Here is an 18,030-nt window from a genome sequence, read left to right on the forward strand (position 1 = left end):
CGCTTGCTCCTGGGGAGGAAAGCCATGGCAAATCTAGACAGCGCACTAAAAAGCAGAGACATCACCCTGTCAACAAAAGTGTGTATAGTCAAGGCTATGGTCTTCCCAGTTGAAATGTATGGCTGTGAAAGTTGGACCATAAGAAAGGCTGAGCACCAAAAAATTGAGGCCTTTGAACTATGGTGCTGGAGAAGACTCCTGCAAGTCCCTTGGACTGCAAGGCAATCAAACTGGTCAGTCCTAGAGGAGATCAACCCTGACTGCTCTTTAGAAGGCCAGATCCTGAAGTTGAAACTCAAATACTTTGGCCACCTAATGAGAAGGAAGGACTCACTGGAGAAAAGCCTAATGCTGGGAAAGATTGAGGGCAAGAGAAGAAGGGGACAACAGAGAATGAGGTGGCTGGATGGAATCACTGAAGCAGGAGGTGTGAGCCTAAATGGACTCCAGAAGATGGTAGAGGACAGGAAGGCCTGGGTCATACACAACTTCGCAACTAACAACAACAATCATGATGACAGGGGCATCATGAGCAGCTGGGTTATCATGACAATGGGGGCCAGCAGCCATTTTGTCTACCCTCCCCTTTGTCTCTTACCCAACAATGCGTATTTGATTGGCAGCTGGATTGTCCTGAGGAGGGAGGGAGGGCAGCAGCCATTTTGTCTCTTACCCACCAATGGTTACTTGATTGGCAGCTGGGTTGTCACGACGATGGGGGCTGGCAGGCATTTTGTCTTCCTTCCCCTTTGTCTCTTACCCAACAATGTTTATTGGGTAATCATGACAATGGGGGCTTCATGGGCAGCTGGGTTGTCATGACGATGGGGGCGGGACAAGAAGCTTTGAATCTGCCTGCACAGCCTGTCTTTCTGCAGCCTCCAAGAAGGATGACTTGGGGTGGTGGCAGGGTGTGTGTGTCATTTCTTATTGCAGAAGAAATGCCTTTTTTCAAAAACCTGGTTTATGTTTACAGGCCAGACTCTGGTTCTCTGATCAAGAAGGCCTGCCTGGCCAGAAAACCCAACTCCATCTTGCTGCTTCCTCTGGTTCCCTCTGTGCTTTCCATGCTGTTGACCAGAGCATCTTTCTCTTGAAACCTGAAGCCCAGCTCTCCCCTGAGAAGGTGAGTCATATGAAGAAGGTATGAAGTCATACAGTCATACGAAGACATGAAGAAGGATTGCAGGAAGAGGATATGACTAGTCTGGTGAGAAGAAAGACTAGGAGTGACATGATAGCAGTCTTCCAGTATTTGAAGAAGAAGGTCAACCTATTTTCCAAAACACCAGAAGGCAAGATAAGAAACAATGGTTGGAAACTAATTAAGGAGAAACTTCCTAACAGTGAGGACAATTAACCTGCGGAACAGCTTGCCACCAGAAGTTATGGATGCTTCATCACTGGAGGCTTTCAAGAAGAGATAGGACAAACATTTGCCTGGAACGGTATAGAAACACCTGCTTGAGCATGGGGATGAACTAGAAGACCTCCAAGGTCCTTTCCAGCTCTATTCTGATTGATTAATTGATTGAGACCCAGCTGTATTTGAATTAACAGAATTAACAGAATAACTGAGTTGAGAGGGACAATTTTCTGGACAATTTTCTCCAGCTTAGTGCTGCTCATACCTTCAAGTAACTATAGTGTTCATTCTTTAGATCTCCTTAAAACTCCCACCCGCCCCAAATACAGTAGTTGTCAACTTACAGCCCTTTGTTTACCAATAGCACTTTGACTTATATACCGCTTCATAGTGCTTTTACAGCCCTCTCTAAGTGGTTTACAGAGTCAGCCTATTGCCCCCAACAATCTGGGTCCTCATTTTCCTGACCTTGGAAGGGCGGATGCTGAGTCAACCTTGAGGCGGTCAGGATCAAACTCCTGGAGTGAGCATTAAGTTAGCCTACAATGTTGCATTGTAACCACTGCACTGCCACGGCTCAGGTTTAGTGACTGTTGGAAGTTACAACAGCACTGGAAAAAAAGCAACTCATGACCATTATTCACATTTATGACCACTGTAGCATTCTCATTGTCTTGTGATCAAAATTTGGGCACTTGGCAACTGATTCATATTTATGATGGTTGCGCAGTGTCCCAAGGTCATGTGGTCACTTTTTGCTACCTTCTGACAAGCAAAGTTAAGGGGGAAGCCAGATTTACTTCACTGTGTTATTAACTTAGCAGCTGCAGCGATTCCCTTAACAACTGTGGCAAGAAAGGTCGTAAAAAGGGGACAAAACTCACCTAACAACTGTCTTTTATTATTATTATTATTGAAAAGTTTTATAAAAATTACAATATTATCCGCTCCCCAAAATCCAAAAAGCTTTTATATTTCTACAAGTCCACCAAATATGAAAATAAGTAGCATCCAAACTACCACATCTCCAACATTTGGGCTGTAAGTTGGGATACATACAAGACAACTTTTTAGGATCCAGATGCCATCTATAAAACATTTTATAAAATTTTTCTCTTAAATTTTGGGCCTGGTTAACCTAACAACTGTCTTGTTTAGCAGCAGAAATTTGGTGCTCAACTGTGGTCATGAGTCAAGGACCACTTGTCAAATTGTAAGTGTAGGGAAATGTTATTGGAAAATGGTTGGGTATTCCTTCTTATTGAGCACAGAAATAGAAAGATTCCCCTCCTCTGTTGTTGGACAAACAGGATCAGGGGCCCACATCAGATGGACAGCTTTTCTGAATTGCAATGTCTCTCTTTTCAGATCTATAACTTGCTCCCAGACTCTTCATATGGCAGACACTTTGTGGAAGAATGGGATACAAGGCCGTGCATAAAAATGGAAAATATCGAACTGGATGGTATCCGTTATCGCCCTCTTTCTTTTTCTCACGGGGAAGCTGATGTTTTCAAAATTCTTAAGGTGAGCGTCTATGCTGCTTCTGGCAGGTGAAATTTCCCTTGTTCTACTGGGCAGAGATGGGTCAATGCTGCCTTGCTGAGATTTAGAAAATCTGTGGACACAAGCCCTTCACTCAGTTTTCTAATTTGAATAGTGACTGGCCAGCAATTGATAAGAACTAGAATTCTTCATTGGCAAAGTGTGATTGGACACACAAGGAATTTGTCTCCTGTGCATAACCCTTCAGTGTACAAACCAGCAACAAGTGATAAACCATGATTATAATCATAAAATACATTCAACATAGGTCCTAAGATACAACACTGAGTGATGGTCATAGGATACTAAATAAGCAATCAGCATAAATCAGACTAGGATACTAAATAAAACAAAATAAATTGAATATAAATTGAAAAGATACGAGCAACACAGTTATAGTCATGAGAAGATAAGGAATAGGTAATAGGTAGACCAGAGGTCCCCAACCTTTTGAGCACCAGGGACCGGAGAGAGACGTTTTTCTGCAGACCAGAGGGGGCATGGTTTTGTGTACTGCCTGCATCCCGGAGATGGGGCTTTCCTTGTTTGCGTGGACCAGTTTCTGGTTTACTGCAGGCCGGTGCTGGTCCATGGACTGGGGGTTGGGGACCCCTGAGGTAGAGGATTTGGTGAACTGGTGTAAGAAAAACAGCCCAATTTTAAGCATTGGGAAAACTAAAGAAATGATTGTCAATTTCAGAAAAGCCAGGCACAGCCACACTCCTCTCTGTATTAATGATTCACCTGTAGAGATGGTTAGCAGTATCAAATTTCTGGGTGTGCAGCTAATGAGTAGGCTGGCTTGGTCTCTCAACAGCGAGACACTGGTGAAGTGGGTACAGCAGCGCCTGCATTTTCTGTGCTGCATGAGAAAAGCACATCTTCCTTCCCCTGTCCTTACCACTTTCTATAGAGGGATGATAAAAAAGCACCCTGTCGCATTGCATGACAGTCTGTATAATGTCGTGGGCTCTTGAGAGCAGGAAGGAAGACACGAGGCTGAGTACAAGATGACACATACTTTATTCTTGCTAAAACTGTACTGGAACTAGGGCCGCAACCGGCCACAATATATAGTCTAGCCCCTAGGCGGCAGCCAATAGGTTTGAACCCACTCTTGCCACCAGGGGCTAACCAATTGTAAAACCAGAGACGGCTTGTCTGGGTGGCTGGAGAGGCATTAGCTGTTTCGGCAACGCATGTGGTATAACATCACAAGCCCAATAAATAACACCCCTCCCCTCTTAGATCAGACTATTATACCCTTAATAATCTTAACAGCAGTCAAGACTTCTTAATCAACTCCAAACAACTGTATTGATAATAATAAAATAATAATAATAAAATATTAAATCATAAATTCACTGAGGCTACAATGAGATTAAACAACGTCTGAACAGGCTTGCCAATGCAGTAATGGCTACAATGAGATTAAACAACGTCTCATGAACAGGCTTACATTACAGTAATGGCAGTTCCACAATGCACAAGTTTCTGTAGTTAGTGGTACAAGTTTCACAACACTATACATCACTTTATTTTACAATGTAGACTGAGACATATGCAGGAGGCTTGTGTGGCCTAGAGGAACATCTTGGAGTTCCCATCAATTTGTGGTCTACCAGCTTACCCAGTGGGCTGGGTAGACCCATGTCCCTTTGTGCTCCAGTGTCAAGGGGAATTGAAACGCTCTGGCTGGCCTCACCAGGTTGGCCCACCCCAGAGTCAGTCTGTTTTGCAGAGTATGCACAGCAGTTGCTGAGGTTTGGCTGGCTCGCTTGGTCAGGGGTTCCACGTTGAACTTCCGTGCTTCCCGGTTCTTCCTCAGACTCCATCTCTGCTGAGAATGGGAAACCCTGGTGGTTCCAGTGGGGGATGTCTTGGCTGCAAGTTTGAGGATCTTGGGAGGGACGTATGCCGCAGTCCTCACTTAGTGACCATTCTGGAAACCTTTTCCTGAGTTGGTCAATGTGTCTTCTGACCAATCGCCCTCCCTCCAACCCCACTTCATAAGATAGGGGTCTGGATGCCTTGGTTATTTGACCAGGAACCCATAAATTCCCTTGACAATAGTTTCTGGCTTGAGTGCCTCCTTTGCTGTCCTCACCATGCATTCGGCTTGTCCATTAGAAGATGGATGAAATGGTGCAGATGTTGTATGTCTGATGAGATTAGCTCTAAGGAAAGCCTGAAATTCAGCAGCAGTGAATTGGGCCCCATTATCAGAAATCAAAACATCAGGCAACCCATTTGTTGCAAAGAGTCTTCTCAGCACCTGGATGGTCCTAACAGTAGACATGTTAGGAACTGGAATTACTTCCAGCCATTTTGAGTGGCTATCCACTACTATCAGGAAAAGCTGCCCCTGAAAAGGCCCAGCGTAGTGTATATGAATCCTAGACCACGGAGTGTGCATTTCCTCCCACCTGTGAACTGGGGCCTGAGGCATTTCAGGCCTAGATTGCTGGCATGTATAACATCCACGGACTTGACCCTCAATAGCCTTATTAAGGCCAGGCCACCAAAGATAGCTTCTAGCTAAAGCTTTCATTCTGACAATGCCTGGATGGCCTTCATGTAAGGAGTGTAAGACCCTGTCCTTTAGGGAAGTGGGAATTATGACTCTGTTCCCCCATAAAATGCACCCTTTATGTGCAGACAATTCATGCCTCCTGACAAAATAACTTTGAAATTCAAAACCTGGACTTTTTTCCAACCAGCCCGTGTATACCCATGACAACACTCTACTTAGAATTTTATCTGTGGCAGTTTCAGCAGCAATATCCCCTGCATGGAGGGGAAACTCAGGTATGTCCTGTATGGACAATATTCTAGCAGCAGGAGCTGGATCAGGATCCATTAGTGGCAGTGGTAGTCTGCTGAGGCCATTAACATGGCGCATTTCTTTACCAGGTTTGTGAATCAATTTAAATGTATGCATATAGAAAAATAGACCATCTCAGCATTCTTGGTAAAAGTATGTGGGGGGTTTGTTTGTCTGTTGTGAAAAGTCCCAACAGAGGTTTGTAGTCTGTAAAGACTGTGAAGTCCTTGCCATATAAATAGTCATGGAATTTTTTTATTCCAGCAACAATGGCTAGGGCCTCTTTGTCAATCTGAGCATAGTTGCGCTCGGCAGAGGACAATGTCCTTGAGTAAAATGCTATAGGAACCTGTGTTCCATTCCTTTCTATGTAACTTATAAGTACCCCCAACCCAAAGGGAGATGCATCACATGCAAGACAGTGGACTTTTCTGACAAAAGTGCTTTTAAGTCCTGGAAACTTTTTTATGTAAATTAGTCCATTTCCATGGAGCTTTCTTATCTAGAAGCATGTGGAGGGGCTCTGCTAGTGCAGCCTTATGAGGTAGAAAAGTGTGATAGAAGTCCAGCTACACACATGGTATAACACCACAAGCCCAATACATAACTCTCTGGTTTGGAAGCATCACTGCTTCAAACAGGAAGGCAGTGCACAGAGTGGTGAGGATGGCAGAAAAGATTATTGGCAGTTCACCTCCTTCTATCCAGGACATAGCATATAAGTGGTGCTTGAGCAGGGTCCGCAGATTGTCTGGGACACTACATGGTGATTAATATTTATATGTAAGGGTGTAGGTATATACGTATGTTATATATAGCATGTTTATATGTGTATTGTGTATGTGTACATTTTTGAGAGCAGGCAACAGAATTTCATTTTTAATTATGCCAGTGTGGCCACAGTAAAAAATGACAATAAAGGATATCTACAGTATCTATCTATCTATCTATCATCTATCTATCTATCTATCTATCTATCTATCTATCTATCTATCTATCTATCTATCTATCTATCCATCCATCCATCCATCCATCCATCCATCCATCCATCCATCTATCTAACTATCTAATAGGAAGGATGAGAAGGATAATAATAATAATAATAATAATAATAATAATAATAATAATAATAATAATAATAATAATAATAATAATAATAATAATAATAATAATAATACCCTACTAGGTAGTTTGACAGTGTTGTGGGAATTTATGTTCAGGATATGAAAGGTCTTTAGATATTTTCATAGCCCTCTTTCTGGCTCATGCAGGTCCTCAGTGGAAGGCAGGCTGGTAGCAGGCTGGCAACTAAACTGCTTAGCTGATGTTAAAAAGTGAAGAAAGTTTGGACTTGCTTAATAGGAGGATAGGAAACCTTCAGGAGATTCAGGATTATAATTTAGGTTGAAAAATTTACCTTGATGCAAATGATGGCAAACTCCTTCCATACTGCTCCCCAAATCACTCGATGGATGTCTCCCCAAAAAACCCACCAAGAATTTATTTATTTATTTATTTATTTAGTTGCATTTGTATACCGCCCTTTCCCTGAGGACTCAGGGCGGTTTACAGGGAATTAAAAAATCCAACATACAAAAGTTAAAACCATATTAAAAATATTAAATTGACCCTGTGCACAATTAAAACCCCAATTAAAAATTTCTCCTCAGCCTGGGCTGAGGAATTGAATTTGACTTGAGTCCTTACCTTTGATTGGTTAGGTAACAGCATCAGGAGACCACCAGGAAATCCCAGGGTTATAGGCTAGTTGATTTACAGTGGTAAATGATTTCCAGGCAGTTGCTGTAAACGACACAAGACATGAGTTCAGCTGTAAGAATATTGGAATTTTACCCCTAGCATTCACCTTGGACTTTAAAAAAAAATCATTTGGGTCTGTTCATACTTTTTCAAATGTTTCACTGTGACTTCTTCATTTCCTTTGACAGGACTTGGGTTTAAAAGTTTTTACTAGCACTAAAATGCGCAAGCCGAATATATGTTGGGAATTCCCGTTTTTCTCACGGTTCTCTGGTAAGCATTTGATCTGCTGAGGACTGAAACAATAGGATAAGTGCTCTGGAAATACAGTTAGTCCTCAACCTAAGGCCACAATTGACCCCATAAATTTCTGTTGTTAAGTGAAATATTTGTTAGATGAGTTTTGCCCCATTTTATGAACTTTCTTGCCACAGCTATTAAGTGAACCACTGCAGTTGATGTTAGTAACATGGTTGTCAAGTGACTCTGGCTTGCCCATTGATTTTGCTCGTCAAAAGGTTGCAAAAGGGGACCATGTGACCTTGGGACACAGCAACGACCATAAGTATGAATCAGTTGCCAAGCATCGGGATTATGATCACATGATCATGGAGATGCTACAAGGGTTGTAATTGTGAAAAACAATCATAAGGAAACCTGTAAATGTAGTAGCAGTGGTAAATACAGGTACTCCTTGACTTACGACCATGGTGGCACAGTGGTTAGAGTGCAGTACTCCAGGCTACTTCAGCTAACTGCCAACTGCCAGAAGTTTGGCAGTTCTCACTGGCTCAAGGTTGATTCAGCCTTCCATCCTTCCAAGGTCGGTAAAATGAGGACCCAAATTGTTGGGGGCCATAGGCTGATTCTACTGTAAAGCTATGTGAAATGGCATATAAGTCTAAGTGCTATTGCTATTGCTATTGACTCAGCCTTCCATCCTTCCAAGGTTGGTAAACTGAGGACCCAGATTGTTGGGGCAATAGGCTGACTCTGTAAACCGCTTACAGAGGGCTGTAAAGTGGTTTATAAGTCTAAGTACTATTGCTATTGCTACGACCACAATTGAAACCCAATTTTCCCACTGCTAAGCAAAACAGCTGTTAACTGAGTTTTGCCCCATTTTACCACCTTATTTGCCGCAGTTATTAAGTGAATCACTGCAGTTGTCGTGTGAGTAACACAATTGTAAAGTCAGTCTGGCTTCCCGATTGACTTGGCTTGTCCAAAGTTTGCAAAAAGTGATCACATGACCCTGGTACACCGCAACCCTCTTTAATATAGGCCAGTTGCCCAGTGCCCAAATTTTGATCCCGTGACCATGCTGCAACAGTTTTAAGTGCGAAAAACGGTTGTATGTTTTTTCAGTGCTGTTGTAACCTCAAATGGTCACTAAATGAAAGGTTGTAAGACGAGGGCCACCTGTAATTGTTGTTGTGATTGTTTATCACCACTATCCCAAACTGATAAAAAAGTATAAACCATCATCAATATCAACTCCAGTTCTGAACAGAATTGCAATTAGCTCTTAAAGACCCCTCAGAAAATTGTTTTCACAACTGTTACAAAAAGTCATTGGGATATTGTTGTTGATATGATGAGTCTGAGCATATGCAGCTTGAATAATGGATAGATCCTTCACTGGGTAGGGGTTGGATTGGAAGATTTCTATGGTCCCTTCCAACATTGAAATAACTCATGTTCTGAGCAGCACTGAATTCTCAGAAGTTTCTTTCTGTAAATTTAAGAGGCATTAGCAATAGCATTTAGCAATAGCACTTACATATCACTCCGTTGTGCTTTATCGCACTCTCTGAGCAATTTACAATGTCAGCATGTTTCCTCCAACAATCTGGGTCCTCTTTTTACCAACCTCGGAAGGATGGAAGGAAGAGTCATCCCTGAACCTGTCAAGATCGAACTTTAGACTGTGGGCAGAGTTAGCCTGTAATACTGCATTCTAACCACTGTGCCCCCAAGGCTCTTGTTTCCAAAGAACAACAAACAGCTGTGTGTTGGATGAAACCAACTACTACTGTTGCCCATATTTTTCATATTGGACAATCAGAGTGGTGGGAGCTTGGAAGCAGGAGATGGAAACCCACTCTTCTCCCACCAGTGAGCATTTGGCGTTAATGTTTCTCCCAAACCAGAGGTAGCATGGAATCTTCAAGACTGATGACCCTCATTGGCCTGAACCTCTGTGAATTTATCTAATCTTCTTTAAAGCCACTCAAGTTTGTGGTCACTGCCAGGTCTTGTGAAAACACAGTTCCCCAGCTTAATTGCGTGCTAGGTGAAGAAGTGCATTCTTGGAAGGGACCTTGGAGGTCTTCTAGTCCATTTCAGAAAAATAGTTGTCCAATCTCTTCTTAAAAATGTTCACTGTTGGAGCTCTCACAACTTCTGGAGGCAGGTTGTTCTGCTGATTAATTGTTCTCATTGTCAAGAAACTATTTCTAGGTTGCTTCTCTCCTCGAATAGTTTCCATCTACTGTTTCAGGGGCTTTGGGGAATAGGTTGACCCCTTCTCATCTTTGGGGCAGCCCCTTACATATTGGAACATTGCTATCCGTGTTTTCTCAAAAATAAGACCGGATTTTTTTATATATACATATATAATATATTTGCCTCCAAAAGAGGCACTAGGTCTTATTTTTAGGGTAAGTCTTACTCACCTCCAGCACCGACAGCCCTGCCCAGCAGGTCCACTTCTTCTGGGGCCGAAGGAGCAGATTCGTTCTGCAGCTGCATTCCAGTCTGCATTTTGCAGTCAGGCTTTTCTGTAAGGCCTATGCAGCCAAGTACCAAGCTATGGATCCAATCCATAACTCGGCCATATAGGTCTTGCAGAACCGAGCTATGGATTGAATCCATACCTTGGTTCTTGGCTGCAGAGGCCTTACAGAAAAGCCTCTGACTGAGAAATGAGGCCTGGCTGCAGAAGAAATGGGCCAGTGAGGAGAGGCCTGGCTACAAGGTAAATGAGTGCAGAGCACGTGGGGCAGATCCACACCCCTATCCCTGCCCTAGTTTGATCTTTAGGTGTGTGCCTTACCCCAAAACTAGGGTTTATTTTTTGGGTAGGGCTTACATTAGGCCCACCCCCCAAAATCAAGCTAGCACTTATTTTCTGGGTAGGCCTTACTTTTGAGAAAACACGCAGTGGTGGAATTCAAATACTTGAACAACTGGTTCTCTTATTCGATGCAGGCCTGGGCCTCCGAGGCCTTGAACAGACTTCCAGAAGTGGCATTCACGCACTTCTGGTGGGCCGTTCTAGGCCTGGGAGGCCTCTTCCAGGCCTCCGAGGCTTAGACTGGACTTCTGGAAGCCAGCCACTTCTCCGAGCGCAGCAAAATTTAGCTACTGGTTCTCCTGAACCGGTGCAAACCGGTTGAATCCCACCACTGGAAACACGGTATCATGTCACCCCCTAGTCCTTCTTTTCAAAAGAAGCAGTTCTCCAGCATGAATTTGTAGAACTCATCTCCAGGAAAGATGGGGTGATGGACACTCATTTGTATGGTTTTCAAGGAGAAAGCAATGAGTTCCTGCAGATCAGGTCTACAGAGGCTATTGACAAATAAGATGGAATGCATGTAAATTCTCTCATATTCTTTCCCTCTAGAATTTGGCCCTATACAATTGTCAAGTGCCCCGGGACTAATGGGTGCTTCACTTTCTTTCCGCCAAAATGGTTTTTCCAGTAGGACGGCCACTGTTGCTGAAATGACGCCTGTTGAGACTATCAGATTGGAGTTCCCTGAAACCTGGCTATGGGATTTGGTGATAATAGAGTAAGTGATTGTTTGGAACATGGCTCAATATCCCAAAGCAAACAAACTCACTTGGAATTCCAGTAACAAAGTTTTTATTTAAAAAGAAGCGTTTGCAAAGGCTTGGTGAGCTGAAACCCACACAGGAGTTCAGTCACACCTTAAACAGCTGTTTGACACATTTTTATATCCTGCTCCTGATGCAGTTTCCCCCCTCCCCTATCACACTCAACGCCCCTTCCCTAATCATCTGATAAACTATCCGGACTGCCTAAAACCACTGTCCTTCCCATATTCTAGGAAGCCCCTTTGTACACATCCTATCTATCACCGTCTAATTTTCTGTTAACGAAGCTCGGCTCCTATAGTTATTTCTGTATTTCCTTTGCTTGCAGTTTAGGTTAGCTAGCGTTTTTTCAGCTTGTCACATTTGTACTTGTCAACTTTTAGATGAGATACAGAGACAACCATTAGGATTTTCAGGTGGCTTCTTCTAATGTCCTTTAGACTCATTAGAAATTTCTGAATAATATTTTATTCCTTTCATAGAGTAAGTCATGATGCCAAGCTGAAAAAAGCAGGCCACTCATTGATGAAGCTTCTCAGAAAATATTCCCCTATCTGCTGCCGCCTCTCTGTTTAAGCTATATCACCCCAACCTGAAGGTTCTTTGCAGCATGAGGTATAAGCCACACCCTTTTCTCTAGTGGGTTGTGACAACCTTGGAGATGTCAACCAGAAGCCCTTAAGACAGTCTCAGGTGCAGATGCTTATGTTGAGTTCAGGGAGGTGGAAAATATTAGAAAGAAACTACAATGGGTTCCCTTGGCTGTAACAAGTGTAATAATTTAATTTAATTGAAATTAAAATAGTCTATATCAGGAGTGTCAAACTGCTGACCCACAGGCTGGATGCATCACAATGCAACCGCGCCCAACCCATAGCTGGCAATTTAGAAAAAGCTCCAATACATCACACGACATCACGTGACATCACGAGTTTGACATGTCTGGTCTATATGGTAACAGAATCTTGCAAGTCTCCTGTGTTTTCACTTCCCTCTCTTTTTATACTCCATGGGATTACAACAACAAATCTAATAAGTCTACAGAGATTCTCAGTCATCCAGTTGTCCCAAAGATGCTTTTTCACGAGGCAACCAGACTTTCTTATTTTTCTTTGAAGACATTTCGTTTCTCATCCAAGCAGCTTCTTCAGCTTCAGCCCAGAGCTGAAGAAACCTCTTGGATGAGAAGCGAAATGTCTTCAAAGAAAAACAAGAAAGTCCAGTTGCCTCATGAAAAAACATATTGAGTTGAGTCTAATCATTTTCAAGCTACTTAATGGCTTTTGGATGGCTTCTTCCAAGGTCGTCTTTATGGTTCTTTAAAGACGTCAAGGACGCTCTGGTCATTTCGGCAAGAGTAGTGACACAAACAGGGGCCATAGACACTACTGATCCTGAGATACGATGGGCTCCCCTTATGGGATTTCTTTCAAGGGGATGTCAAGAGACATTTGAATTTGAATTCCTGCATTTTTCAAGGGGTTGGAGTCAACAGCTTAATTATGACATTGATTTCACAAAGCTTTTGAACTGACTTTTCGTTACGGCATGTTGTTCTTCTGGCTAGAAAACCACATTGCAAACTACAGAGAACAGAAGATGTTAAATGGTAACAAACCTTTGGCTTGTGTGTTGGTTAAAAAGGCAACATGATGCTGTCATATTCAAGCCCTAACTAAATTAATTTCTCTCCCTTGCATCGTCTCTTACTTTCAGCTGCATCCATGGGAACTGAAAGCCCCGCCCCTTTAAAAACATGCAATAAATGGGCGAGGGTTTGATCCCCCATAATCTTAGATATCATCTTGACTTTTTTTTTTCATTCTCTCATCGAGGTTCCCGTTGCGTGCAGTTCCATCAATCTCCTTTGCTTCAGTTCTTACATTTTTATCCTTTTGGAGAGGCCAAAGGAATAGGAGTTGCTTTAGAAAAAGAAGAGCAATTAAGAAGAGCAACTAAGATGATTAAAGGCCTGGAGACTAAAACACATGAAGAATGGTTGCAAGAACCATTCCAATTGATGGAAACTAATCAAGGAGAGAAGCAACCTGGAACTGAGGAGAAACTTGCTAACAGCGAGGACAATTAACCACTGGAACAGCCTGCCACCAGAAGTTGTGGGTGCTTCATCACTTGAGGTTTTTAAGAAGAGACTGGACAGTCACTTGTCTGAAATAGAATAGGTTATCCAGCTTGAGCAGGGGGCTGGACTAGAAGACCTCCAAGGTCCCTTCCAGCTCTGTTCTGATTCAAAAAGAAAATAAAAAATCCCCAGATGATTTCAGAAACTTATTTGAAAGTACAATGCAAAGGCAAGTGGTTCTTGTTTAATGATCCCTCATTCAGTGGTTGTTTAAACTTAGGACCTTGCTGAATGACTGCTACTTATGACATGTCCTCAAAGTTTTGGCTGTTTCAGGGTCCCCCCATGGACACATGATCGCAATTCAGATGCTTGGCACCTGGCTCGCAGTTCTGACATCATAGGATGCCAAAGTCCTTTGTAACCTTTTTATTAACCTGGCTTCTTATAACCATAATCAATCACAGAATGACAGAGTTGGAAGGGACCCTGGAGATCTTTTAGTCCACCCCCTGCTCAATAGGAGACCCTATACCTGTGGTGGCGAACCTTTGGCACATGTGCCACAGGTGGCACGCAGAGCCCTCTCTGTAGGCACGCAGGCCATCGCCCCAGTCCTAGGCCTTCAGCTGGGTTTTATAAAACCTTTTTGCTTTAGGAATCCACCACCTTGTGCAAAAAAAAAAGGTTCAATCAATCAATCAAACTTCTTGCATGAAAAAAAAAAGATCTCACAAAGTTGGAATGGATTGATTGAACTTTTTAGTCCTACCCAGTCTGCCATTACCACCGCAGCCATGCCCACCCAATGGACCACACCCATCTGATTGGCCACACCCTTTCAATGGGCCACCCCCACCCGGCACCCAAGAATACATAAGTGGGTTTTGGGTTTGCCATCACTGCCCTATACCATTTCACACAGATGGTTGTCCAGCCTCTTCTTAAAAACCCTTAACTTCTGAAGTTCCATTGATTAATTGTTCTAGCTGTCAGGAAATTTCTCCTTATTTCTAGATTGGTTCTGTTCTTGATTAGTTTCCAACCATTGGTTCTTGTCCTGCCTTCAGATTCTTTGGAGAACAAGTCGTCCTCTTCTTCTTTGTGGCAGCCCCTTAGATATTGAAAAATTGTGATCCCGTAGGGTATCACGTGGGATAGAGAGCATGAATACATGTTATCATGTATTCAATGGAGAAGCCAGCAGGAGGATGCAAATGGCAAGCAGGTTATATCACACTTAACAAATAGCACAGGATTCACTTAATGATGGCAGCCAGAACTGCTGTCACTGACATGACATTTTGCTTTAAAACCACGTGGCTCAGCGATGGAAATTGCGGTCCCATTGCTGTTGTTAATTATGGATTATCTGTAATTGAGATGCTAAGTGTTGTTCCTCCATTGGCTTCCTCGGTGCCAGGATTTTGGAATCCCTTCTCCTCACTTGCTGATCTCTTCTGTCCTTCAGGGATTCTAAAAACGTGTCTCTTCCTGTGACCATCCCGGATACCATCACTGAATGGAAAGCTGGAGCTTTCTGTCTTTCAGCAGAGACCGGCTTCGGCCTGGCCCAGCCCACTTTCCTGAAGACCTTCCAGCCATTCTTCATTGAACTCACCTTGCCCTATTCCGTGGTGCGAGGAGAAGCCTTCCCACTCAAAGCCACCGTCTTCTCCTACCAAACTCACTGCATCCAGGTAAGGAGTCCTTAATAGTGGTGGGTTGCGATGTTGTGGGCACTCCATCACTGGGAGGCTTCTAAGAAGAGATTGGACAACCACTTGCCTGAAGTTGTGGGTGCTCCAACATTGGAGGTTTCTAAGAAGAAACTGAGGAGCCATTTGTCTAGAATGGTATAGGGTCTCCTGCTTGAGTTGTATTAGAAGTTCTCCAAGATCCCTTCCAACTAGGAGCCTTGGTGGAGCAGTGGGCTAATGCCTCCTTAAGTAACACCAGCTGCCTGCAATTAGTGCAGGTTCGCATCCCACCAGGCTCAAGGTTGACTCAGCCTTCCATCCTTCCGGGGTAGGTAAAATGAGGACCCAGATTGTTGGGGGCAATAAGCTGACTTTGTAATAATGCCGCTTGGGGTGTGTGTGTGAAAGCCCTAATAAGCAGTCATATACATAGAATGAAGGCTATTGCTAAGCACATTGACTTGTGCTTAGATTGTAAGCTGCCCTGAGTCTTGTTATTCTGTAACTGGCTACAGGACCTTCCCTTCCAATGCCTGTCATTGTCCGGTCCTCTTTTTCTGCACAAGTCTCTCTGTTTCTCAGTTTCTTAGCTGTCCATTGTTTACATTCAACATCTTGAACCGCCCAAATTTCAAAGAACTGACTTGCCCTGTCCAATTTGCAAAATAGAAAACTTCTTGTAATTCATGCACTGTACGTACAAGATTCGTGTTCCGGCAAGCCTCCATACCTGCTATTTTTCTACTCTTACTTTCCCCATTGTATGCATGTGATTTCTCTTCCCTCCCTTGTGCACATTTTCTTTCCTGCTCCACGGGACACGTGGCATATTCTACCATACCGCCATGAACATCGGAAGGGGGAGCAGAACTATAACTCTGCCCTCTTCTCTGTCTTCTTCCTACTGTTAACTTTTCTTGCACAATATGGCCTTTTCCAAGTGCAGCAATGGAATTCAGGGATATCTGAGCCAAAAAGCTAAGGGTGAACGGTGCTCCTTCCCAAACATATCCATGTCATTTAGAAATATCTGATCCACATGTTCCTGATTCCACTTCCTTCAGAAGGCCCAGATGAAGGGTCTCCCTTTTATTAAAAAAAAACCTTGTCAAAAGAAGAAGAGCAACAAAGATGATTAGGGGACTGGAGGCTAAAACGTATGAAGAACCATTGCAGGAATTGGGTATGTCTAGTTTAGTGAAAAGAAGGACTAGGGATGACAGAATAGCAGTGTTCCAAAATCTCAGGGGTTGGCACCTGAAGGCAGAAGAAGCAACACATGGAAACTAATCAAGGAGAGAACCAACCTAAAAATGAGATTTCCTGATGGTGAGAACAATTAATCGGTGGAACAATTTGCTTCCAGAAGTTGTGAGTGCTCCAACCCTAGAGGTTTCTAAGAAGAGATTGGACAGCAAATGGTCTAAAATCGTATAGGGTCTCCTGCTTGAGCAGGGGGTTGGACCAGAAGACCTCCAAGGTCCCTCCCAACTCTGTTATTCTCTTCTGGTATTATTTCAAAGAGCGGTAATGCTCCCAGTTGTCACATTGCTGTTTTTAGTCTAGTGTAATTACTCAACCCTCCAGAAGCTGTGGATTCTCCCACACTGGAGTTTTTTTTAAAGGAGATCTAGCCTTTCTCTGTCTGAAACTCTCTGTGTCTCTTAAACTTTACTTCTTACCTACTGAAGCCCACCTTGTTCTTCCTCCTCCTTTTATGAATTCCTTCCCTGGAGGACGTTCCCTCTGTTAGGTACTGGGCTTGTGGTGGTACACCATGTGCATTGCTGGAGCAACCAACAGCTCTCCAGCAACCCAAACTGGCTGTCTCCGGTCCTGCAATTGGCTAGCCCTAGGCGGCAAGAGTGGGTTCAAACTCATTGGCTGCCGCCTAGGGGCTAGACTGTATATTGTGGCTGGTTGCAGCCCAAGTTTCAGTACAGTCCTAGCAAGAATAAAGTATGAGTTACCCTGTCCTCAGCCTTGTGTCATTCCTGCACCCAAGAGCCCACTACTTAACACCCTCATAGAGCTTTCTCACTGTCATCTTATTCTTGATGGCCAGGTCACAATATCTCTGGCTCCTTCTGCTGACTTTGAGGCAACCGCTATGGACAAACAGCAAGAATCTTACTGCATTTGTGCAAATGGGAGGAGAACGGTGTCCTGGATGGTGACCCCCACATCACTTGGTACGTAGTAAAAAGTTCATTGCCTTGAATTATTTGTAAAAGCAATGAAAATGAGGCATAAACAAAGTTGAAATAGTCAATTAGGGTTGGGGGCTGAGAGGAAGAGGAGCCATTTTCATCTTCATAGAATATGGTTTCCAATTTCCTGGACCAAGAGATGTTTTAAGTGATGAGAAGAAAAGGGTGGGGGGAAAAAGGGAAACTCCCCCACACACACCCATAGAAACCAATCTCAGCGCAGAATGCCTCAGGCAGGATCCCGCACTCTCCAACCAATCAACTACAACTGTGTGTTCTAGCTCATTGTACAACCCCACTGTTTTTGCTACTAAGTTTAAATATCTTAACAAACTCCCCGAAGAAGAGATCTACAAAGAGACAATATTCAAAACCCTATCAGATCCTTTGGTGTATTCTTATATACAGTACAGTGGGCAATTATTTAAGGTGGAAAATCACTGTAATTTATAGGATTCCATTCTGTAAATCAATGTCTGACCCGAATTTGTGTTTAAGTTGGAGCTTGTGCTTACAAATGGACTGCCTGTTCCTAAAAATGGCAGACGGTACCATCCTTCTTCAAAAGCGTTGAAGTGCTAATGTTACGTGTATTGACAGCAGCGAGAATGATGTATGCCCAATATTGGAAAAATGAAAAGTTACCGACTGAAGACGTATTAATTAAGAAAATATTGGATTGTGCAGAAATGGAT

At 43.2% G+C, this 18,030-nt stretch overlaps 1 protein-coding gene across 1 annotated transcript in view; it reads left to right on the plus strand.

Annotated features, from left to right (window-relative positions):
• The window catches only part of LOC308663041 (alpha-2-macroglobulin-like), a gene marked incomplete at its 5' end in the record, with an annotated part of 78,214 nt that overhangs the window by 30,723 nt on the left and 29,461 nt on the right, over window positions 1–18,030 (plus strand). The window contains 6 exons of the mRNA XM_081319183.1: window positions 977–1,126; window positions 2,735–2,893; window positions 7,685–7,769; window positions 11,128–11,296; window positions 14,897–15,125; window positions 17,191–17,317. Coding sequence (XP_081175309.1) covers window positions 977–1,126; window positions 2,735–2,893; window positions 7,685–7,769; window positions 11,128–11,296; window positions 14,897–15,125; window positions 17,191–17,317 — 919 coding nt within the window. The remainder of the gene's footprint in view (window positions 1–976; window positions 1,127–2,734; window positions 2,894–7,684; window positions 7,770–11,127; window positions 11,297–14,896; window positions 15,126–17,190; window positions 17,318–18,030) is intronic.

This window comes from Vipera berus, assembly GCF_964194415.1.
Source record: "Vipera berus genome assembly, chromosome: 2".
NCBI classification, from domain to species: domain Eukaryota; kingdom Metazoa; phylum Chordata; class Lepidosauria; order Squamata; family Viperidae; genus Vipera; species Vipera berus.